General features: G+C 40.8%; 1 protein-coding gene across 2 annotated transcripts in view; it reads left to right on the forward strand.

The window, feature by feature from the left end:
• Positions 1-25,855, forward strand: part of ttc12 (tetratricopeptide repeat domain 12) — a 45,971-nt gene that overhangs the window by 4,482 nt on the left and 15,634 nt on the right. The window contains exons 2-17 of one of the 2 annotated variants that reach the window (XM_045703443.2): positions 1,002-1,171; positions 1,434-1,464; positions 5,744-5,821; positions 5,941-6,062; positions 6,164-6,223; positions 6,668-6,739; positions 7,129-7,189; positions 8,391-8,579; positions 10,095-10,164; positions 10,637-10,725; positions 11,470-11,638; positions 12,058-12,150; positions 17,879-17,942; positions 18,147-18,281; positions 18,669-18,761; positions 19,100-19,168. In XM_045703443.2, coding sequence (XP_045559399.1) covers positions 1,002-1,171; positions 1,434-1,464; positions 5,744-5,821; positions 5,941-6,062; positions 6,164-6,223; positions 6,668-6,739; positions 7,129-7,189; positions 8,391-8,579; positions 10,095-10,164; positions 10,637-10,725; positions 11,470-11,638; positions 12,058-12,150; positions 17,879-17,942; positions 18,147-18,281; positions 18,669-18,761; positions 19,100-19,168 — 1,565 coding nt within the window. The remainder of the gene's footprint in view (positions 1-1,001; positions 1,172-1,433; positions 1,465-5,743; positions 5,822-5,940; positions 6,063-6,163; positions 6,224-6,667; positions 6,740-7,128; positions 7,190-8,390; positions 8,580-10,094; positions 10,165-10,636; positions 10,726-11,469; positions 11,639-12,057; positions 12,151-17,878; positions 17,943-18,146; positions 18,282-18,668; positions 18,762-19,099; positions 19,169-25,855) is intronic. The other variant, XM_045703444.2, reaches the window with a different exon arrangement.

Below are 25,855 nucleotides of genomic sequence, written 5' to 3' on the forward strand. Positions count from 1 at the left end.
TTCCCTACCTCCCTAATCTTACTACATTTTCACACACTGTATATAGATTTTTCTATTGTGTTATTGACTGTACGTTTGTTTATCCCATGTGTAACTCTGTGTTGTTTGTGTCGCACCGCTTTGCTTTATCTTGGCCAGGTTGCAGTTGTAAATGAGATGTTCTCAACTGGCCTACCTGGTTAAATACAAGTTAAATAAAAAAATATTAAATAAGATCAGGCGGTGTCGGAGGAAGGCGTGAAAAATGACCAAAGACTCCAGCCACCCAAGCCATATACTGTTCACTCTGATGCTGTCCGGCAAACGGTACCTCAGCATCGACTCTCGGACCAACATGCTCTGAGACAGCTTCTACCCCATATCCATAAGACTGCTATATAGTTAATTAAATGGTTACCCGTTCAATTTGCACTGACCCTATCTTGCAGTGACTCTATGCACACTCACAAGACTATACAGTACATATACGTTACATACTCACACTCACACACTGACACTCACACAAAAGCTCCACACATTCACATACATTACATACATGCACACACATACAGTACATGTAGATAACACACACACATGTATAACGACAACACAAATACATGCATGCATACCGACACACACAAATACTTTTACACTCATTATATGCTGCTGCTACTCTGTTCTTTATTTTTACTCTTATTATTATCTATCTTGATGCCTAGTCACTTTACCCTGCCTTCATGTAAATACATACCTCAATTACCTCGTACCCCTGCACATCGATCTGGTACCGGTACTCCCTATATATATATACTGTAGCTTCATTCTTGTGTATTTTATTCCTCTTGTGTTATTATTTTCTTTTTATTATTATTTTTTAACTCTGCATCATTGGGAAGGGCTTGTAAGCAAGCATTTCACGGTAAAAACTACACCCATTTTATTCTGGGACGTGTGACAAATAGAATTATATTTGATTTAATCTCTTTAATTTACTCTATGTAATCTGTGATGTTCTTATACAGGCGACCTGGTCAAGGAACTGAACTCCTCTGATGTAACGTCTCAGCAGAGAGCTGTAGAAAAGGCTGATTGCTACATAAGTACCTTGAAGGAGAAGGAGGAACCATGCAAAACACTCCTCAACAGGACAGTGATAAACACCAATCCCTCACAACAGGCACCTGCACCGACGGTAACAGCTCAATACTCACTCTCTCTCTGCACAAAGCAAGTATATAATGACTTTTCAGATTGTATACCAATCTACTTGAGGTCTTTCCTGTGGTCTGTAATAGGTTGGTTATGTGTGCATTGTATAACAGCAGGTACATGTTAGCATCCTTTCATTTGGCTAATTAGATTTTTTTTGTCTTAGAAATTACAGTTGAATAATTTGATGTGACGCTGCAGAAACATGTGTTTTTGAATATTTTTCTTCTATTCTTTTATTTCAGGGTTCACAAAATGATCCCAGTTCAAGTGCAGGTGTGTAAAGCTAAAATGGGTCTCTCTTTTGCTGTATGGTGAGATTATAAGGTTTGGGACAACTATATAAGCAATCATTTAGGAACAACTCCTTCATTTGAGCATGGTACTCAAGATGTGTAGCAGATCGTGATCTGTGAAACTCACTTCTCAGCCTGAAGTGTCTCCACTTGCGTTGACGAATAGCTATATTTTCAGTAGCGCTACTGGGTAAGATGCTTCAGTAGGGCAGTGGTCTGTGTTTACAAGGCAGAGGTCATGGGTTCAAGCCGAGTCAGGAGGAAGCGGTACTCGCTAAGTAAACAGCGTAACGTCCTTCACATTTGCATAAATCAAACACAAAAAGTTTGGGTAGCGTCTGGCTCTGTATACTGTACAAGTATCTCAAGTTAGGATTTGTCCCTTTAAAGGGGCCATCTGCAATTTGTAAACAATGTTATTGTCAACAAACACTGTATAGCCTCAAAGCACAGTTATAGTTACAACTATCATTTTGATCTCATGGATGGTCAGTCAGTCCTTGAATCCATTGCTCTATGAATTTGAGAGTGTTTACATTTCTCCAGGCACGTCCCTCAGCTGTTTACCAAAATGCTGGCGGGATGGCCGCTTTATTGTTCTTTGAACTGCAGATTGCCCCTTCAAGTGCTTACATGGTACTACATCATACTGCCCAGAGCACTGGGTCTATTTAATCTGCAACTCCACCTTTAATTGCACTATCAATCAATCAGCTTTACTCAGAATAAATACAATTCAAACCTAGTAAATTGCACTGCACAGTAAATTCCAATTCAATAGCATATGGATGTCAATACCCTTGACTGGATTACCAAGAGCAGCCTGTCAAGGTCCGGTAACAGTGTTTTATTACATTTTTTATTTGGTTGTTAGCTTTTTTGCAGTGAGGGGGGCCTGTAGGCCCCACTCCCTAGCCCTCCCTCCCTACACCCCCCCTATTGGGCGGACGCAGCTAGGCTCTACTTCCAGCTTAATCATACTATATATATTTTACAGGCACTGTATATTTTACAATTGTTATCATTTTTTATTTATTTTTAATTCCACCCTTCAGCTACTCTCAACCCCTCCCATCTATCTCTGAAAAACATCCAGTTTTGATTTCTAATTACCATATATTTTTCAACCCTGCTGTAATTTTACTAAGAGTATTATTATATTTGTGCTATTTGCAGAGTTAGCTCCAGGTAAATGTTGCAATTCTTCAGCCATTCTTGAACCTATGACCAAAAACAAACTACGTATGGGCAGTACCAAAACAATTGATTTAATGATTCTGTCTCTTCGCAGCAAAATCTACAGAGCTGGGATGGTTGTATCCCCCATACACATGACATACTATTGATTGCAAGAATTTACTATAATAATTTGAATCAGTTCACAAACCATGTGCCATGGAATCAGTAGATCAAAAATCTCTTCCCAACTATTTTGCAAACTGTATGGCGCAGCTGTACATTTTTTGGTCCTTAAATTAAACTGGTATACTTTTTTATTTAGCACAATTATCTTTAACCACATTTGGTCTTTAATGTAGGGTTGACTGAGCAGGTTCCTTATCTTCTCCCCCTTCCACTTGCCTCTTCCATTTTCACAGTAATGCTGCAATCAGTTGGTTGTATTTTTGGATAGAGCAGACATTTCTATATATTTTTGTTAGCTGCATGTGTGACATTACTCCACCGGTCTAATTTATGATATCATTAACAAAGATTATAGATTTAAAAAAATGTTTTATCAGTTACTATATATGAGTTGGTCCATAATATTTGTTGTAATATTTGTTCTGTCTTTTCTGGTAGATTAAGCTGAAATTGCAACCAGCTTTCTATGGTTTATTTAAAAAATAGCTGGAGATATTCTGGAGATTATTTCATTTTCAAATAACCAAAAGTGAGAGGTTGTAATCTGAATAAAGGGGAAAGGGACATTTTTTAAAACGGGGTTGGCCATTCTTACTAATCAGTTCGGATTTAAATACAACTTTTGTATGACTGAAGCCTTTAGTGAGAGGTTCAATTCTTGAATATTTAATCATTTCAGATCTCCAAATTCATATTCATTATATGTATAGGCTGGTTTAAATTTGGTCTGGCTTTCCATTCCAAATAAAGAGGAATATATTTTTCTCATATAATTATAAAAACAAGTCATTCGGTGTAGGCAGGGCCATATGTAAGTAGGTAAACTGGGATATGACTAAATCATTATACAGGGTGATTTGTCCACAAATACACAGGTATTTACCTTTCCATAGTAGCAAGATGTTATCTGTTTTTGCTAACTTTCTTTCAAAATGTATTGCAGTGAGATCGTTTCTTTCTTTCGGGATATGAATAAAGATTATGTCCACTTCACCGTCAGACCATTTTATTGGTAAAATACAGGGTAGTGATTTTTTAGTGATCCAATACGTAATATGGTAGGTACACTTATCATAGTTTGGATGCAATCCACAGAGGTTAGAGAAATTATCTAGATCCTCTATGAGGCTGTGCAGGGATACAAATTGCGGATTTAAAAGAAAACATGAGTCGTCAGCATACAGTGACACCTTTGTTTTTAAGCCCTGGATTTCTAGCCCATTGATATTGTTGGATCCAATTTTCATAACTAACATTTCGATGGCCATAATAAATACTAATGCCAATAGTGGACAATCTTGTTTCACTCCTCTTGACAGTTTAATACTGGGCTCCTGAGTGGCGCAGCGGTCTAAGGCACTGCATCTCAGTGCAAGAGGCATCACTACAGTCCCTGGTTCGCATCCATGCTGTATCACATCCAGTCGTGATTGGGAGTCCAATACGGCGGTGCACAATTGGTCCGGGGTAGTCGATCTTTTTTAAAAAGAATTTGTTCTTAACTGACTTGCCTAGTTAAATAAATACAAATATTTTCTGAGAAGTAGCCATTATTTACTATTTTACACCTAGGGTTACTATACATAACTTTAACTCATTGTATAAGAGATGCCCCAAAATGAAAATAGTCCATTTATATATAAACATTTATATATAAACAAAGGCCTTTTCAAAATCAGCTATGAATACCAGGTCCGGTTTCTCAGATTTTTCATAGTTTTCTATTGTTTCCAGTACTTGTTTTATATTTTCTCCAATGTATCGTCCATGTAAAAAACCTTTCTGATTAGGATGAATAATATCCGACAATACCTTTTCAATTCTATGCGCTTTGCATTTTGCTAGAATTTTGGCATCACAACACTGAAGTGTAAGGGGCATCCAGTTTTTTTTAGGTGGACTGGATCTTTTATATTTACCACCTGGGTCTTGTTTCAGTAACAGTGAAATCTGAGTATCTGATAGTCTATCATTTTTATAGGAGTGGCTAAAACAGGTTAATAATAGACCTCTGAGTACATCAAAAAAGGTTTGATATACCTCAACTGGTATGCCATCCAACCCTGGAGTTTTCACAGGCCTTAATTGCATCAAGAAGTTCCTCCTCTGTAATTTGGCCTTCACATTAGTCTTTCTGTACAGCTATTAATTTTACACTATTAATAGAAAAAAATCCTTACAATTAACTTCAGTTAGTGGAGATGGAGGAGACTGAAACAAAAACGTATGCATAAAGTACTTTGGTTTCTCTTTCTAAATATTGTTTGGTGTATCATGGATGACTCCGTCATTTGTAACAAGTTTCTGTAAATTATTTTTGTTAGCATTTCTATTTTGAGGATTAAAAAAATCATTTGGTGAATTTTTCCCCAAATTCCTTTATTTCACTTTATTTTTTATAATATATTACACTTGATCTTTCTTGAATAAGTTCCTGTAGTTCTTTTTGTTTGTCCTCAAATGTATTCTGTGCCTGTGCTTATGTTTCCAAATAATTTATCTTTCGTAATCCAGTTAGTGCTCTCTAAATCCCCCCTGTGAAAAGTATGTACTGTAGTCCCCAATTTAATTGTAATTCATTTCAATTGGTTCTACTTCTTACATGGTCCTCTTCTGTGCCTAGTGTAAAATTGAATATCTGTACACGTACTGTACTCAGGTACAAAAAGTGGAATAGAGTCAATCCCAAAGGATTTCCATCGTATTTAACATCATTTAGTGCAACGTTTAGTGCAACTCCAAGAATGAACTACTATGTGACCAGCTGACCACTAATGACCCACAAATGTTCTTCTCATTAATGCATTATCTAATTTCACCATTTAGAAATGTAGAGTTTACATTCCATATTAAACACTTGTTTAAGAATATTGTTTTATATTCTCCTTCTGTAGATAATTTCATGAAAATGATGGAAAGCGATGCAGAGGACAGACATAAAAGGAGACAAAGGAGACAGGAAAAGGCAAATGGTGTGTATGAAGTCATTTTTCTAGCATGGATTAGCTCTTGCAATTTCCTAATTAGGATCTCTCTTAATTCAGCTGTTTTTAACCTGACACTGTATTTGTTTATGTCCTTATTCCCCCAGCCCTTAAAGAAAAGGGGAATGAAGCATACGCCCAGGGAGAATACGAGACGGCTGTGAAGCTTTATAGCGACGGTTTAGACGAGCGACGAGACATGCAGCCGCTGTATACCAACAGAGCACAAGTACTCTCAACTTCATTTCAGCTTTTACTTCACTTTAGTTAACTTAAAAACAGTATGTTGAATACTATCGGTCCACTTTTCCCCCACTTTTTCCTCTGCAGTCCTATATCAAACTGGAGAAATATAAGGAGGCCATAAGTGACTGTGAGTGGGCTCTAAAGGTAAGGCTGACTAGGAACTTTGGGTCAATCACTAGCTCCCTCATTCTTCATAACGCCATTCCAGGCAGTGCACTTGTGATCCTGTAGTGTCCTGGGAGCACAGAACATACGGTGCAGTGTAGAGTACAGTGCTCAGTGACAGCAATGAACTGTAAGTGGTGTGGAGAGGGGAGGAAAGTGGGTTGGAGTACTGTATATACCCCTTAGAATCTGTAATAAAAGCAGTACAAAAAAAAATCAGTGCTCACCTTTCAGGACAATCTATTTAGAAAAACATACAAACTAACTAGACAATGGGTTTGGCCTAATTCACGGGAGTACCATATTTGAAGCTTGAGTAAATGTGGTTTTGGTTCAGTTTTGTGTAATGATGTCCATATGGCAGATTATGTGTTCAGTTGACGTGTCACGTATGATTCTCTTGCTCATATTATTTCTTTACAGTGTAATGACAAGTGTGTTAAAGCGTATCTTCACATGGGGAAAGCACACCTAGCCCTCAAGAATTATAACGAGGTGGGCATTCCATTTCATTTGAACCATATCTAACTGCATCGCAGAGAAAACAGCTTACAGCTGTATTCAGTCATTCTGGATGCCTATCTGCCCTCAAACCTTATATTGATCTCCTAAAATGCAGATTTTGCAACTTTTTAAGCGTACCCTTCGTTCAGCGAAAAAATTCCCACGAGCGTTCTGCTTAATACAAGATTTAAAATACAAAGTGACTGCATTTCTTTCTTTAATGGTCTCAACATTTCTGCTTACTCTCTGTCTGTGTGTATTAGTGAGACCAGAGTCCCATATATTGATCTATGGCTCTGGTTGAGATTAGTAGAGTGCATCAGCCTGTCTCATGACCGAAGGTAGCTGTAGGAAACGTAATTTACATATCTCTTTTACAGTCACGAATGTGCTATAAAAAGATACTGGAAATTGAGCCAGGACGGGAAAAGATGCTCAAAGGTAAGGCAATATAACAATATAACAACGTTTTGTTCCTAGTGAAGTGTATTAATCAGATTCGCTGATTCGTCCCACTTAAACAAACTACAATTCATAAAGGCTTTATAGAGCATTCATAACATCTCAATAAACACTACATAGATGCCTCACAAATAATTTATGAGCAAACTCAGCAAAGTCATACTATGTAAGGGGTTATATATGACCCATGTAACCATAGGGCGCGGATCATCAACTAGATTCAGCTGCAGATGTAAATCTTTTTTTGCTCAGAAAACTTGGAGGACCAAATCAAATCTCCACCAGTAGGGGAACCCTAGGAACTAGGCTAACCCACCATCATCAGGGATGTGATTCTTCCTGATTAATCAGAAATTACTGCTTTTTTTATGTACACTGTATTCATATATGTTAGAGAAACCAACCTATCCCTTAGCCAAAATTCACATTTTGTCCTGACTCCTGATCACATTCCACCATCTTGTCACCAAATCATCCCCTCTCAGCAGAGAGGTCTGTTCGGCATCCTCATTTATTTAAGTATGATAACAGTCCTGTAACAAGGACAAGCCTACTATGACAACCCAAAGCTGGATGGCACTCATTGTTACCTTGCAAATAAAGCATAATTTTTTCTCTTTGTGCCATCATTGCCGTTGTCAACTGTGGTAAGCTTATTTTGTGTCATTAAAACAGATGGTCCCAATAGCGTTTTGTTCTGAGTCGCTTGCTCATTTTGTGTCAATTTAGATTAGGATGGATTCCCAATGAATAATGACACTATCATTTTCACATGTTTGAAGCTGTTGTTCGTTGTTGATGTGTGATTATGGCGATGTTATGAATCATCTGAAAAGACGGCAACAACGTTTCTGGAATACCCTCATTAACTTTCCCTAAATGTATTGAAAGTAAGATAATTACTGAATCCATTTATTTAATTGGTGATACCTTTAATTCAGTAGGTTAGGTTAGGAAACATTCGTATGGCCTCCTTGTAAAGTTGTTTCCTTTCTAATCTGTGGCCCTACTACCTGTTTATAGCATATGATGCTATTTACAACATATGAATGCATATTATGAGAACACGGTGGTCATACTGTCCTACACACCTTTGATCCACTGCAATGAGGTTACCTCATACTAGGCTCCTCAGAAGCCATCTGTCTCCGAACCCATGTTTTCTCCTTTCTTCCTCAAGAGTATCTGACCCAAGTGGATTTGGAGGAAGAAAGAGAATGCCAGGAAAGCAAAGCGTGGGAGGAGTTTGATAAGGGAGAAGAAAAGGCCACGACAGTGCTCCAACTGTTGAAAAAGCTGGACAGGCCCGATCAGTTCCCGTTATACTACTGCGGAGGGCTCAAGCTTCTGTCACACGCCATTACAGACTGTGAGTACGCTGTTGGGAGTTTCCCCATCCCTCCAAATCTTGTGTGAGTGTGTGTGAATGTTCACTACCCCAACCCTCCTCATCCTATCCTGTGGGCCAGAAGGATGTCAATGGATGCTCCTTCAGGTCAAGGGAGGACAGCGTTGACAGGTGGGTTTCTCTTATTCATGGTTTTAGTAGTCGAAATGCAATTCATCTACTGTTACTGTAGAAATGTGAAACTCCTAGGAGATCAAATCACTGCACAGATCTAATGTTTGTTGTGGTGGTTATGGTCAATTTGTAATCCTCTGAAAATAAAATCCAGAAGGGAAGACCTAACCTGACCCCTCTGCGGTATTGATTTCTCTTCATGGTTCATTTTGTTTATCACAGTTCAGCAAACTCCCCAATATTGCCCAGCCGAGGCGCTCGGTAGGCAGAGGAAGGCAGAGGAAAGGAAAGGACACACGGAAGTGCAATGATAAATATGTGTTTACAATCCAAGCATCCATTTGGGAGCTGTTCTATTACCAACACCTCCGATTGTGTAGAATGTAGAGTACTGGTACAGTACTGGATGACTTATGCAAAAAGTGTGTAGTGCTGTACAGTAGCTAGGGTATACAAGCTTTTATGTTGAATAATTTTACATTTTAAAATTTAAAAGCTCAATGCAACCATTTTTATACCAATATCAAATAATTTCTGGGTAACAATGAAGTACCTTACTGTAATAGTTTTACATTAAAATTGCTTTTGAGCAAAACACAATTTCTCAAGCAAGAAGGTTGATAGCACTGTGGGAGTGGTGTGAGTGGGGCTGATTAGAAGGTCCTGTGTACATTGTATTTTCAACCAGCAGAAAATAACACTGATCACATTTTTTCACACTTTACAGTGTTAGTTTCATCAGCTGTTGTACATTATGATAAAAAACACAGGAAAAAACTGAATTTTGAGTGCACTGGGGCTAAGATGCACACACATTCGCATTATAATGTTACATTTACACAATATCTGTGAACTGCCGGTATCAACTACACCACCAGTGACAATAATCAATGATCAATGGTAGACTACTACTACACATTTCCAGTCTGTGTTTTCACTTCCCTCCTCATATGGATGAATACAACCTGTCAGATGATCTACTGCTTGTAAGACTGACTGTCTTACAATGTCATTCAATGAAAGGGCAAATGTAACATAATTCCCAGTTGAACATCTCTAAGAAGAGTGTAGAAATGGCCTGCCTGACATTACCGGCTCTCTCGCCACCAAATCACCTCAGGGGAGCTTTTTTTTCGCTCTTCTAGATTTTCTCTGCAACACGCGCCCGGTCTCACCCTCTCTGAGGGAAATAGCGGAGGATCTGGCTCTGTATGAGTTTTATTTATTTCCACTCTCTCCTGCCCTTGACCGCCAGGCATTGTGTTTCTGAAGCCTGGCCAAGGGCGCACTGTGATGATGTATGTGGCTCACTGAGGTACGGAGAGGCCTCCCAGTCCTGACGTTATCTGCTCTTCCTAACAGGCACTGGCCAGACGCTGTTCCGATTAAACAATGGCTTCAGTATCATCCAAAACAATGACACCGTAAGAAGGTAAGGGGACTCGAGAGATGCCCCTGACTGACTGACTGACTGACTGACTGATAGGGAGTTAAGGACAGTCAGCCAACGATGGTCCCAAAAAGTTTTTCAAACCAAAGAGATGCTGTCTTTAAAAGTTACTCTCTCTCTCTGTTAGTTGCTAGTTAAATATTGCCAAAATAGAATGAGCTCCTTTAGAGATTTGGATGAACCTGTAATGTGCTGTGCCCTACGCAATGTACTACATGTATATATAGTAGGGGTTATGTTGGGTGAGACACTAATCACAACTCCCTCATGTGAAATTAGTGTGGGTATTATTAGCCTAAAGTCGTTCACAATTGTTCTCGTGAAGCATTGTGGACTTGTGGTCATATTTCAGACCAGCACATATTGTCAGGAAAGTGTTTCAAGTTTTCAGTACAAAGTAAGGAGAAAAATATGCCTGTACTAAAAGAACACAATTGGGTTTTCTTATTTTCAGTTGCCTGTTGCAGAAATCGACATCGCCATGCGCAGAGGAGCTATGCGTGTCCGTGCTGAAATTGTGGAGGGTGATTTCCGATGGAAATGGTTTGTAGACAGACATTATTCCTCCTCTTTTTTGCACATAGATTTTTTTGTCAAGAGAAATTGTGTGAAAAAAATGCATGAAATGCCAAACATCTTCAATTATCCCGTTGTTTTCTCATTATTCTGCCTGTCATGCATTTTTGCCAACTCCTTATTAAGTGCCCACTTGTTCTGTAGTTACACAAGCAATGTGTGCTTAAGTGGCAATCTGGGATTGGTACATCCATTTTTTATGAATGATATAGCCATTGATTCTTGAAGAATATAATTTATACATGCCTCATGTCTTGCAGAACCCACAACATATAAGCTTGTTTTACTCCATTATTTGTAAACATTGTAATTGTAAACACACACTTTGTGACTGCTTCATTGTTGTTTGAATCCCAGACTGCCCCTTTTACCACATCAAAATTCATGAACACTTGCTACCAAGAGAAAATAATTGCTCCTTCTTCTCCCAAACGGTGACAAATCAATTATACAGCTATCCAAAACCTGTTGTGCCAATGTCAAAATAGGGGAAATGCATTTGATTTATAAAATCTGCCAATTAAGGAGGCAAGTGCAATTATATTGTTGCTATTGCATTTAAAGTAGGCCTACAATCATTCCCTGACAAATAGCATTAAAATCGATTCAAAGTGCATGCAATGTATTATTAAATTCAATCTTTGCCACAACTGTCACTGGAACTGTCCCTGTTGCTGAAGACATTTTTTCTCCTGGGCTGCTTGCTTTCAGATGAAAACCAAAAGATGCTGATGAGATGCCCAGCCTCCAAAGAGTACATTGTTGACTTATTAGTATCAGGAATGGCGGCGGTGCGGAAAGAATGCCTGGCGATTCTGTCTTTGTACTCCCAAACACCACATGGAAGATGCTTGGCCATTGAGAACCTGAATTTGCACATGTAAGAGATTAGATCCCTGTTGGTAATTGCGTGTTTTGGCAGACAAGAACCACACAATATTATCAAATCAAACCTACCTGCCTTCTCCTCTTTCAGCTCTTTCAGACAGCAGATAGAGCCGTCCACTCAGAGTAGGATCGCAAAATATGTTGTGCTCTATTAACAGTAAACATTTAATTTTGGATTTTACCCCTTGTGTACTGTGGGAATTGACACCATGTTGATATTCTATTGCTATATTTAGTCTCACATCAGACCTGCATTTGCACTTGCTGGTGCGTTTTATTCAGAATATTATGTTATCCATCTTATTTAATCAGTAAAACAATGATATAGTAAGTTGGATAATTTTCTTGGCTTAAAGAAGTGTTAATGATGTGTGAAAATGAAATATTAGACTTTCTCACACAACTCTGCAGGTTGGTGGGAAACTTGATGGTGTGCATATCCACACGGAGCCAGCTGGAAACCACAGCGCTAACTATTTTGGAGAACTTTGCCACAGAAAACCAGTATGTACACTGTAGCTAATGCAATAAATAGCTTTTCGTAACAAAATGGTGGATGCTATTACTTGAAGGAGGGAAAAACTCAGTCACTGAAATATTCTTGAAGTTTTAATGTATTTTCTTAGCAGCCGATGTCAGAACAAATGCACGTTTCGGCATCAGCCTTCGTCAGCGTTTGAAGAACAATGCTATCACAATGATATCACTTCACAGGAAAAAATAAATACATATTCTGACTATGACCCACCAGGCTAGTCTATTGTATTGTCATATATCATCGGCGTAAATATTAAAGAGCAGTTTTAATTCACTTGGCTGGACAGCTCCAAGAAAATGCAAAGTGAACAGCGGGGTTGACATCCCAATCCATCACCATGCTCTATCCCACCGTTAATCTCAGTTGAAAGCCGAATGGCCACTCCATTCCTAAACTCACACTGTCACTTATGAAAATCGAGTCTGCGTCTCTGCATCCCAAGTGGCACCCTTTTCCTAATATAGTGCACTAATTCTGACCGGGGCCCATAGGCTCTGGTCAAAAGAAGTGCACTAAAAAGGGAATATGGTGTAATTTGGGACTAAGCTACAGAAGGAGAGTCAGAGCCACAGGAATAAAGTCAGAGAGCGTATAGTGGTTGAAATGGGAAGATCACAGTCTATTTGGTTGGACTTGAATGGTGCTGGAAGGAATTACATTACTAATGTGAGTCTGGAGCCATTGTCAGGGACTCGCTTTTTGTTAACGTTTGCGAAAACAAGGCTATCACCTCTTCTACGGTGCTGTTTGTGTGAGATGTCTCACTGGGCACACACTGGTTGAATCAACGTTGTTTCCACGTCATTTAAATGAAATTACACTGAACCAATGTGGAAAAGACATTGAGTTGATGTCTGTGCCTGGGTTTCCGTTAGGAAGATTTTGCACCGGACAACATGACACGAAATATTTTAATTTACGGACATTTGAGCAATTTACCGGACATCTATATGTCCGAGAGTAGAAAGAGAGAGATAATGAAACCTCCGACCTGGTGCAGACAGCGCCATCAATTAACGAGGGATATAGGCCAAATTAGCAACATTTAGGCTTAAAAACAGCCTAAAAAAAATTACAAAAACACTATTCCTTGTGTTTCGATGTGTAGCATATGCTAAACTTCATAGCCCCTGGCTTTATTGGTTTTTACTTTCCTAAAACAATAATTGTCCACTTCACGGTTCAGAGCATTGCATGCATTTGCGTCCACTGTATGATATTAATATTAGAAAAAATGACATAAAGGAAGAGAAGCCCCAGAGACATAGAGATATGTCGGCAGCATGCTATGACACCGACATGCATTTGTCAGATGGCTACTGTGTCTGCTAGACAGATATAGTCGTACAGAAGGAAGCTTATTCATACATTTCTGATCCAAATATTTGTAAAAAGATAAGTATTATATTCTTTGACTCTGGTAGCCTAAAACGGAGTTCGGATTCAGTTGGAGCGCTGGTGCACACTGCCTTCATATCATAAGCCTGCAGTGGTTAAGCTTAATAATAGCCACACCACACCAAACCTTCACAAAAGTTTCGAAACTTTATTAGAGTAATATCAAAAGTAAGTCAAGCCATCATTTATAGGGAAAATACGAGCAGGCTATTATAATATGACAAACAAAACATTACAGTTGGAACTTAATTTGGCGAAAGAAAATGGCTCAACAGAATGAATCAAAAGACTTGTGAACTGGTTTAAAACATCCCAAAAGTTTTGAACACGCTATATTGCAGCAATTAACCTCTAATGATATTTATTTTACAACGGGCCTTCTTATAACTAACTTATCTTAAACTAAAGATGGAGCACACAATTGAAAAGACAATTCTAACTTAATTTAGCCAACGAAAATGTCTCAGCAGAATTAAACAAAACACATTTAGCGTATTTAAAGAACTGGTTTAGATTAATAAATAGACCTACAATAATAACAATGATATACAATAATAATAGGCTAATGATTAAACACATGATTATAAATACGAAAATAAATACATTTAAGTTTGCAATTTGCAGTGGCTTGCATTTGGCCGTGCTGACGCTCTTCTCATCATTGTCCACTACAATATTAAAACTTGTCCACACAATGGACATTGCGCTTGTAATTTTTTCACTGTAGGCATACTCTTTATCCTCTAACTTTCATTTTACTTCAATGAAAAAAGCCTCCATCTTCGCAATCAACAATAGCCTAGGCCAAGGCTCCTCTCTCACTCTATCCACAGCAGCGTGAGAGAATGGTGGAGTGTGAAATTGTTGTGTAGCCTATGATAGACAGCCTCTCCAGGACAATTTGTTTGGCTTCAATTCTACAATTTAATTTAGCATCTTTTCTTTTTTGGGGGGCCAAAAGCCATCCATTACTTGCTAACGGTGGGGTGTGTGTGTTAACTTATTAAGTATGTGTGTGCTTGTGAGTATTATAAAATATTTAGATAATGTCGTCACATACTGTGGTTTGGTACTGCACGTCATGACTCATGAATAATAATATAATATCGATTGTGTTTGTAACCTCCTGAGATTTATTGTCTGTGTCCCATACTGTATGCAGTGTGCAGCCAATTATTTTATTGTTCCTTGTCATGTGGGAGCCTATTGTATAGAGTTGGCTACATCACATACAGCATAGGCTGTAGGCCTGTACCCAAACAATTTGAACTTCTGCTTTTAAAAATCCATCTCTCTAAAAACAAGTCTCTCACCGTTGCCGCCTGCTATACACCACCCTCTGCACCCAGCTGTGCTCTGGACACCATATGTGAACTGATTGCCCCCCATCTATCTTCAGAGCTCGTGCTGCTAGGTGACCTAAACTGGGACATGCTTAACACCCCAGCCATCCTACAATCTAAGCTTGATGCCCTCAATCTTACACAAATTATCAATGAACCTACTAGGTACCACCCCAAACACGGGCACCCTCATAGATATCATCCTGACCAACTTGCCCTCTAAATACACCTCTGCTGTTTTCAACCAAGATCTCAGCGATCACTGCCTCATTGCCTGCATCCGTAATGGGTCAGCGGTCAAACGACCTCCACTCATCACTGTCAAACGCTCCCTGAAACATTTCAGAGAGCAAGCCTTTCTAATCAACCTGGCCCGGGTATCCTGGAAGGATATTGACCTCATCCCTTCAGTAGAGGATGCCTGGTTATTTTTTAGAAATGCCTTCCTCACCATCTTAAATAAGCATGCCCCATTCAAGAAATTTAGAACCAGGAACAGATATAGCCCTTGGTTCTCTCCAGACCTGACTGCCCTTAACCAACACAAAAACATCCTGTGGCGTTCTGCATTAGCATCGAACAGCCCCCGTGATATGCAACTTTTCAGGGAAGTTAGAAACAGGCGGTTAGAAAAGCCAAGGCTAGCCTTTTCAAGCAGAAATTTGCTTCCTGCAACACAAACTCAAAAAAGTTCTGGGACACTGTAAAGTCCATGGAGAATAAGAACACCTCATCCCAGCTACCCACTGCACTGAGGATAGGAAACTCTGTCACCTCCGATAAATCCACTATAATTGAGAATTTCAATAAGCATTTTTCTACGGCTGGCCATGCTTTCCACCTGGCTACCCCTACCGCGGTCAACAGCACTGCACCCCCCACAGCTACTCGCCCAAGCCTTCCCCATTTCTCCTTCTCCCAAATCCAGTCAGCTGATGTTCTGAAAGAGCTGCAAAATCTGGACCCCTACAAATCAGCCGGGCTAGACAATCTGGACCCTTTCTTTCTAAAATTATCTGCCGAAATTTTTGCAACCCCTATTACTAGCCTGTTCACCTCTCTTTCGTGTCGTCTGAGATTCCAAAAGATTGTAAAGCAGCTGCTGTGATCCCCCTCTTCAAAGGAAGTGACACTCTTGACCCAAACTGCTACAGACCTATATCTATCCTACCCTGCCTTTCTATGGTCTTCGAAAGCCAAGTCAACAAACAGATTACCGACCATTTCGAATCCCACAGCACCTTCTCCGCTATGCAATCTGGTTTCAGAGCTGGTCATGGGTGCACCTTAGCCACGCTCAAGGTCCTAAATGATATCGTAACCGCCATCGATAAGAAACAATACTGTGCTGCTGTATTCATTGACCTGGCCAAGGCTTTCAACTCTGTCAATCACCACATCCTCATCGGCAGACTCAATAGCCTTGGTTTCCCAAATGATTGCCTCGCCTGGTTCACCAACTACTTCTCTGATAGAGTTCAATGTGTCAAATCAGATGGCCTGTTGTTCGGGCCTCTGGTAGTCTCTATGGGGGTGCCACAGGGTTCAATTCTTGGGCCAACTCTTTTCTCTGTAGACATCAATGATGTCGCTCTTGCTGCTGGTGAGTCTCTGATCCACCTCTACACAGACGACACCATTCTGTATACTTCTGGCCCTTCTTTGGACACTGTGTTAACAACCCTCCAGACGAGCTTCAATACCATACAACTCTCCTTCCGTGGCCTCCAACTGCTCTTAAATACTAATAAAACTAAATGCATGCTCTTCAACCGATCGCTGCCCGTACCTGCCCGCCCGTCCAGCATCACTACTCTGGACGGTTCTTACTTAGAATATGTGGACAACTACAAATACCTAGGTGTCTGGTTAGACTGTAAGCTCTCCTTCCAGACTCACATCAAACATCTCCAATCCAAAGTTAAATCTAGAATTGGCTTCCTATTTCGCAACAAAGCATCCTTCACTCATGCTGCCAAACATACCCTCGTAAAACTGACCATCCTACCGATCCTCGACTTCGGCGATGTCATTTACAAAATAGCCTCCAATACCCTACTCAATAAACTGGATGCAGTCTATCACAGTGCCATCCGTTTTGTCACCAAAGCCCCATATACTACCCACCACTGCAACCTGTACGCTCTCGTTGGCTGGCCCTCGCTTCATAGTCGTCGCCAAACCCACTGGCTCCAGGTCATCTACAAGACCCTGCTAGGTAAAGTCCCCCCTTATCTCAGCTCACTGGTCACCATAGCAGCACCCACCTGTAGCACGCGCTCCAGCAGGTATATCTCTCTGGTCACCCCCAAAGCCAATTCCTCCTTTGGCCATCTCTCCTTCCAGTTCTCTGCTGCCAATGACTGGAACGAACTTCAAAAATCTCTGAAACTGGAAACAATTATCTCCCTCACTAGCTTTAAGCACCAGCTGTCAGATCAGCTCACAGATCACTGCACCTGTACATAGCCCATCTATAATTTAGCCCAAACAACTACCGCTTCCCCTACTGTATTTATTTATTTATTTTGCTCCTTTGCACCCCATTATTTCTATTTCTACTTTGCACTTTCTTCCACTACAAATCTACCATTCCATTGTTTTACTTGCTATATTGTATTTACTTTGCCACCATGGCCTTTTTTTGCCTTTACCTCCCTTATCTCACCTCATTTGCTCACATTGTATATAGACTTATTTTTCTACTGTATTATTGACTATGTTTGTTTTACTCCATGTGTAACTCTGTGTTGTTGTATGTGTCGAACTGCTTTGCTTTATCTTGGCCAGGTCGCAATTGTAAATGAGAACTTGTTCTCAACTTGCCTACCTGGTTAAATAAAGGTTAAATAAAAAAATAAAAAAATAAATAGGCAAGTGATTTGCAGCATATCTACTGTATATTCTTGTACATTTCATGTTCATCATGGTTAACTCCCTGTTCATGTTACAGATTTTGCTTGCAGTTAAGGGACACGTTTACAACATTGATTGTGCTCCCTTTCGCAAGTCTGCTGGTAAGATATTTGTGTTGGAAGTTAGCTACATCTCATCAAATACTTAATTTGCTCCTGATACTGTAGTTGTTGTAGCCTGGTCCTAGATCTGTCATGCCAAACATGACTGCAACCATATGAGTAGGCAATACAGTAAAAACTAATCTGCGACCAGACATTGTCAAGATATTTTGGGGATAATCTTTTCATGTGCTCTGGTTGCAGAGAAACATCACCACATTCAACCGGCATAGTTTTCCATCGCTCATATCAACAATAGGCAATATGATTGGAGATGATGCCATCCATAACGAGGTTGCCAACTGTCAGGATTGTTGGCAGGCCTTTCTAATCGCCATGGTGAATATTGCTTCATATTTTATTTATGACTAGCTTATTTTAAAGGAGCATACAACTTTGTTATTTTCCTAAACTGAACTGAGATGTTTATTTTTCTATTTTATTATTTTTCAATTCTAATGATGGCACACTTGCTTTTTATGACTAGCTTATTTTAAAGGAGCATACAACTTTTTTATTTTCCTAAACTGAACTGAGATGTTTATTTTTCTATTTTATTATTTTTCAATTCTAATGATGGCACACTTGCTTTTTCTCTTTCCAATAAAAAAAGGGTTTTGAAATGTCATACACTGAAACTAAGCCAGAACAGATAACAATGTACAATGGTCATTTCTCAAACCAAATCCAGTGTGTGTTGTATTGCACTGTGGTTCTCTATTACAGAAGTGGTGTACGCACTGTGAATACAGAGAGATCCTTTATCCCCTCCTGGGACTGATGATCAACCTCTCTGGTAATTCCTCCACAGCCATCCAGGTACGATAGAGGCTGTTAGGCTGGCGTATCCCAAATGGCACCATATTCCCTATATAGTGCACTACTTTTGACCAGGGCCCATGGCACACCTGGGTGCCATTTGGAGTTGGGCAGTGATTGACTAGTCCTTGGCCCACCTATCAGGGTAACACATCAATTTGATGGGAAGAGGGAGGGAAGGAGGTGAATGGAAAAACAAGAACAAAGAGAGCACTGAGAGCTTTTGTTTCAGCCCCTTTGGTGTAATAATAATAAGCACCCCTATGAAAAAGTGATATGTACAGTGAATATTTGATTAACCTTTCTCTCTCTCGCTTTCTCTCTCCTTTATCTTGCAGGAGCATGCTGTTCCCATCAGTGGCGTATGCTTGGGCTTGCTGAGTGATCCCGACGGGGGCATCATCACAGTGAGTGGTTGCACCACAGGGCCCCGACGCAGCTCTGCTGATGAGACCAACACCACTGCATCTCTCACGGACACTTCTCTACGGCCCCTCTGGCCTATCATGCTCTAACTATCCATATCGCAAGCATTTTTTATATGCAAACATAGATGGAAGAGATGGGTATTTGGAGAGAAACAAGACGAAACCATACTTGTTTTATGTATAGCAACTAGTTTTAGATATAAACACAACTCCTGCTTCGTCAGCATGTATCCCGAGGCATTGAAAAGATAAGATTAGAACACGTATAAGAAAACATAGCACGTTTTGGTCTGAGCAGTCTCAAGGGGATAAAAACTATTCAGAACGTATCTCGAACATACAGTGCATTCGAAAAGTATTCAGACCCCTTGACTTCTTCCACAGTTTGTTACATTACAGCCTTATTCTAAAATGGATTATAAACTGGGTGGGTCGAGCCCTGAATGCTTATTGGCTGATAGCCATGGTATATCAGACCGTATACCACGGGTATGACAAAACACTTATTTTTACTGCTCTAATTACGTTGGTAACCAGTTTATAATAGCAGTTAGGTACCTCGGGGGTTTGTGATATATGGCCAATATTTATAATTTTTTTATTTAACCTTTATTTACCTAGGCAAGTCAGTTAAGAACAAATTCAGCCTACCCCAGACGACGCTGGGCTAATTGTGCAGATGTGATGCAGCCTGGATTCGAACCAGAGAGTGCAGTGATGCCTCTTGCACTGAGATGGAGTGCCTTAGGCCTCTGCGCCACTCGAGAGACCAAATATACCACGGCTAAGGGCTGTGTCCAGGCACACACCCTCGGGCCTTATTGCTTAATTAAATCACATTTTTTCCTCATCAAAACACACAATACCCCAAAATAGCAAAGCGAACATAGGTGTTTAGAAATGTTTGCAAATGTATAAAAAATGTAAAACAGAAATACTTATTTATATAGGTTTTCATACCCTTTGCTATGAGACACGAAATTGAGCTCAGGTGCATCCTGTTTCCATTGATCATCCTTGAGATGTTTCTACAACTTGATTGGAGTCCACCTGTGGTAAATTCAATTGATTGGACATGATTTGGAAAGGCACACACCTATCTATATAAAGTCCCACAGTTGACAGTGCATGTCAGAGCAAAAACCAAGCCATGAGGTCGAAAGAATTGTCCGTAGAGCTCCGAGACAGAATTGTGTCGTGGCACAGATGTGTGGAATGGTACCAAAACATTTCTGCAGCATTGAAAGTCCCGAAGAACACAGTGGGTTCCATCATTCTTAAATGGAAGAAGGTTGGAACCACCAAGACTCTTCCTTGAGATGGCCACCCGGCCAAACTGAGCAATCGGGGGAGAAGGGCCTTAGTCAAGGCCAAGAACCCGATGGTCACTCTGACAGAGCTCCAGAGTTTCTCTGTGAAGATGGGAGAACCTTCCAGAAGGACAACCATCTCTGCAGCACTCCACCAATCAGGCCTTTTTGGTAGTGTGGCCACACGGAAGCCTCTTCTCAGTAAAATGCACATGACAGCCCACTTGGAGTTTGTCAAAAGGCACCTAAAGGACTCTCAGACCATGAGAAACAAGATTCTCTGGTCTGATGAAACCAAGATTGAACTCTTTGGCCTGAATGCTAATCGTCCGGTCTGGAGGAAACCTGGCACCATCCCTACGGTTAAGCATGGTTGTGGCAATCTTCAATATAGAAATGCTACCAAAACAATTGATTGAAACTTATTACAAATGAGTCACGCATGATTCACCGAATTATATTTTGAAAGAGGAAGTAAAGTACTTTAAGAATATGTTTTCATTTCAGTCTCCTCCATCTCCACTAACTGAAACTAATTGTATGGATTTTTTTCCTAATAATAATGCAAAATTAACATCTGTACAGAAAGACTCATGTGAAGGCCAAATTACAGAGGAGGAACTTGTTGATGCAATTAAAAACTTTAAGGCTGGGACAACTCCAGTGCTGGATGGCATACCAGTGGAAGTATACAAAACTTTTTTTGATGTACTCAGAGGACTGTTATTAGCATGTTTTAACCACTCCTATATAAATGGTAGATTATCAGACACGCAACAAGGTCTGATATCATTATTACTGAAACAGGACCCAAGTGGGATATATAAAGATCCAGTCCATTTAAATAATTGGAGACCTCTTACACTTCAGTGTTGTGATGCAAAAATCCTAGCAAAATGCTTGGCGCATTAAAAAAGTATTGTCAGATATTATTCATCCTAATCAGACAGGTTTTCTACATGGATGATACATTGGAGATAATAAAAGACAAGTACTGGAAACAATAGAATACTATGAAATATCGGGGACACCAGGCCTGGTTTTCATAGCTGATTTTGAAAAGGCTTTTGATAAAGTACGACTGGAGTTTATATGTAAATGCCTAGAATATTTCAATTTTGGGGAATCTCTTATAAAATGGGTTAAAGTTATGTATAGTAACCCTAGGTGTAAAGTAGTAAATAATGGCTACATCTCAGAAAGTTTTTAAACTATCTAGAGGATTAAAACAAGGATGTCCACTATCGGCATATCTATTTATTATTGCCATCGAAATGTTAGCTGTTAAAATTAGATCAAACAATAATATTAAGGGATTAGAAATCCGTGGCTTAAAAACTAAGGGGTCATTGTACGCTGATAATTCATGTTTTCTTTTAAAACCACAATTAGCATCTCTCCACGGCCTCATAGAGGATCCAGATACTTTTGCTATCCTCTCTGGATTAAAACCAAATTATGATAAAATACGTATTGGATCACAAAGAAATGCAAATTTTACATTACCGTGTAGTTTACCAATTAAATGGTCTGACGGAGATATGGACATACTCGGTATACAAATCACAAAAAAAAGAAATGATCTCACTCCAATACATTTTTATAGAAAGTTAGCAAAAATAGATAAGATGTTGCTAACATGGAAAGGAAAATACCTGTCTATTTGTGGAAAAATCACCCTGATTAACTCTTTAGTCTTATCACAGTTGACCTATTTGCTTATGGTTTTGCCTACACCTAGTGACCTGCTTTTTAAATTATATGAACACTGGTTCTCTAGTAAATTGGTAGGAACGTCTCATCCTATGTTCAAGAATGGCCTTTTTCCCTTTATTCAGATTACACCTGCTTACTTTCGGTTGTTTGAAAAGGAAATAATCTCCAAAATATCGTTATTTTTTAAACAAGCCTTAGAAAGTTGGTTGCAATTTCAGTTTAATCCACCTGAAAAGACAGAACAAATAATACAACAAATATTGTGGTTAAACTCAAATATACTAATTGATAAAAAAATACAAAAAAAACGTTTTTTTCAAAGATTCTTTTTTTTTAAGTATAATTTTAGTGAATGATTTTATAAATAGGACTGGTGGAGTTATGTAACACATGCAACTAACACAGACATAGAAATGTCTGCTTTACCCAAAATTACAACCAACTAATTGCAGCATTACCACAAAAATGGAAGAGGCAAGTAGAAGGGGGAAAAAGTAAGGAGCTTGTATGTCGGGCCCTGTATTAAAGAACATCAATAGTTAAAGAAAAGTGTGATAACTAAAAACATATACCAATTTCATTTAAGGACCAAAAAACTGACAGCTGTGCCATATAAATTGCAAAATAGTTGGGAAGAGATTTTCGATGTACCCATTCCATGGCACATGGTTTATGAATTGATAGGTCAGAGGAATCCCTCATTCTTTCATTTTCATGAGAACCTGCTTGTTTTTACTTAATTTCACTCTATCATGCCTGATCGGCTAGTATTTATTGGTGATTCAAATTTTTCAATTTAAATGACTATACAAAATTCTTGCTACCAATAGAATGTTATATATATGGGGGATACAATCTTCCAAGCTCTGCAGATTTTGCTGTGAGGAGGCAGAGTCATTAGATCATTTATTTTGGTATTGTCCATATGTAGCTCGTTTTTGGTTACAGGTCCAGGAATGGCTGAAGAATTGCAACATTTGCCAAGAACTAACACTGCAGATAGCAATACTGGGTGATTTGAAAAGCCATAGTCAATCAATCAATAATATAATAATTATTTTAGCAAAAATGTTTATTTTTAATTTACAATCTGTAGAAGCTATGAGAATAGAAATGTTCAGTACTTTTGTGAAGCATCACAGCTTAAGTGTGGGGCTAATAACAAGATAACCAATGTAAAACATACAGGGTCTGTAAAATGTATATAGGTTCAGAAATGTTGTGAATGTCACGTGCTGACCTGAGAGAGACATTTTGTTTCTCTATTTTGGGGCGTGATTTGGGTGGGCATTCGAGATTTGTAGTTCTTTGTTCTATTCTATGTTTTCTATTTCTATGTTGTCAGGTTCTAGTTTTGTATTTCTATGTTGGGTTTTGTTTGGGATGATCTCCAATTAGAGGCAGCTGGTCCTCATTGTCTCTAATTGGAGATCATACATAAGTAGGGTTTTTTTCCACCTGGGTTTGTGGGAGATTATTTCTGAGATTTCTGTATGTTTCTACTCTGCGTCACGGTTTGTTGTTTTTGTTCGTTCAGTTATTTATGTATGTATTGCAGAGTTTCACAGTGAAAATAAAATGTGGAACGCCACACACGCTGCACTTTGGTCCGCTCCTCCTTTCTTCGACAATCGTGACAGAATCTCCCACCACCAAAGGACCAAGCAGCGTGGAATGGACCAGTGGACTTGGGAAGAGATATTGGACGGGAAAGGATCCTGGAGGCAGGCTGGGGAGTATCGCCGTTTGATTGAGGCAGGAGATTGAGGCAGCGAAAGCGGAGCGGCGATATTACGTGGCACTATACCAACCACGAGGCAAGTGCGAGAGGCAGCCCCACAACTTTTTTTGGGGGGGGCACACGGGGAGTTTGGCAGAGTCAGGGTGGAGACCTGAGCCAACTCCCCGTGCTTACCGTGGGGAGCGAGTGAGGAAGCAAGCACCGTGTTATGTGGTGATGCGCACTGTGTTGCCAGTGCGCATTCACAGCCTGGTGTGATCTGTGCCCACGTCCCCGCATTTGCCGAGCTAGGTTGAGCATTCAGCCAGGAAGGGTGGTGCCAGCTCAGCGCTCATGGTCTCCAGTTCGCCTTCTCGGTCCAGGATATCCTGCAAAGGCGCTGCGCACTGTGTCGCCAGTGCGTATTCACAGCCCAGTTTGTCCTGTGCCAGCGCCCCGTTTGCCGGGCGAAAGTAAGCATCCAGCCAGGACGGGTTGTGCCAGCTATATGCTTGAGACCTCCAGTGCGCCTCCACGGTCCAGTATATCCTGTGCCTGTCCCACGTACCCGGCCTACAGTGAGTCTATCCAGCCTGGTACGCCCTGTGCCTGCTCCTCGCACTTGCCCTGAGGTGCGTGTTACCAGTCTGGCTCCACCTGTGCCAGCCCCACGCATCAGGCCTCCTGTGCGCATTCCCAGTCCAGAGCTTCCGGCGACAGTTCCCAGTCCAGAGCTTCCGGCGACAGTTCCCAGTCCAGAGCTTCCGGCAATGTTTTGCACTCCGGAACCTCCTGAGACGGCTTACAGTCCGGAACCTCCTGAGAGGGCCTGCAGTCCGGAACTTCCTGATACGGCCTGTAGTCCGGAACCTCCTGAGACGGCCTGCAGTCCGGAACCTTCTGAGACGGCCTGCAGTCCGGAACCTCCTGAGACGGCCTGCAGCCCGGAGCCTCCAGCGGCGGTTTGCAGCCCGGAGCGTCCAGCGGCGGTCTGCAGCCCTGAGCCTTCAGCGGCGGTCTGCAGTCCAGAACCTCTGGCGATGATCTATGGCCCGGTTCATCCAGCAACGATCCACGGTTCAGAGCTTCCGGCGATGATCCACAAAAGCAGAGGGATCAGGAGCCTCCTGAGATGGCCTGCAGTCCGGAGCCTTCAGCGGCGGTCCCCAGTCCAGAGTCTTCAGCGGCGGTCTGCAGCCCAGAGCCTCCAGCGGCGGTCTGCAGCCCAGAGGCTCCAGCGGCAGTCTGCAGCCCAGAGCCTCCAGCGGTGGTCTGCAGCCCAGAGCCTTCAGCGGCGGTCTGCAGTCCAGAACCTCCGGCGATGATCTACGGCCCAGTTCGGCCCAGTTCATCCAGCGACAATCCACAGTTCAGAGCTTCCGGCGATGATCCATGGTCTGGTTCCTCCGGCAACACAAAAGCAGAGGGATCAGCAGGCGGAGCGGGGGCTACGCCCCGAACCGGAGCCGCCACCATAGGTAGATGGCCACCCGGACCCTCCCCTATAGGTTCAGGTTTGCGCCCGGGAGTCCGCACCTTTGGGGGGGGGGGGGGGGGGGGGGGGGGTACTGTCACGCCCTGACCTGAGAGAGACGTTTTGTTTCTCTATTTTGGTTAGGTCAGGGTGTGATTTGGGTGGGCATTCGAGATTTGTAGTTCTTTGTTCTATTCTATGTTTTCTATTTCTATGTTGTCAGGTTGTAGTTTTGTATTTCTGTGTTGGGTTTTGTTTGGGATGATCTCCAATTAGAGGCAGCTGGTCCTCGTTGTCTCTAATTGGAGATCATACTTAAGTAGGGGTTTTTTCCACCTGGGTTTGTGGGAGATTATTTCTGAGTTAGTGTATGTTTCTACTCTGCGTCACGGTTTGTTGTTTTTGTTCGTTCAGTTATTTATGTAGTGCAGAGTTTCACAGTGAAA

Source organism: Salmo salar, chromosome 20, assembly GCF_965601325.2.
Source record: "Salmo salar chromosome 20, fSalSal1, whole genome shotgun sequence".
Lineage (NCBI taxonomy): Eukaryota > Metazoa > Chordata > Actinopteri > Salmoniformes > Salmonidae > Salmo > Salmo salar.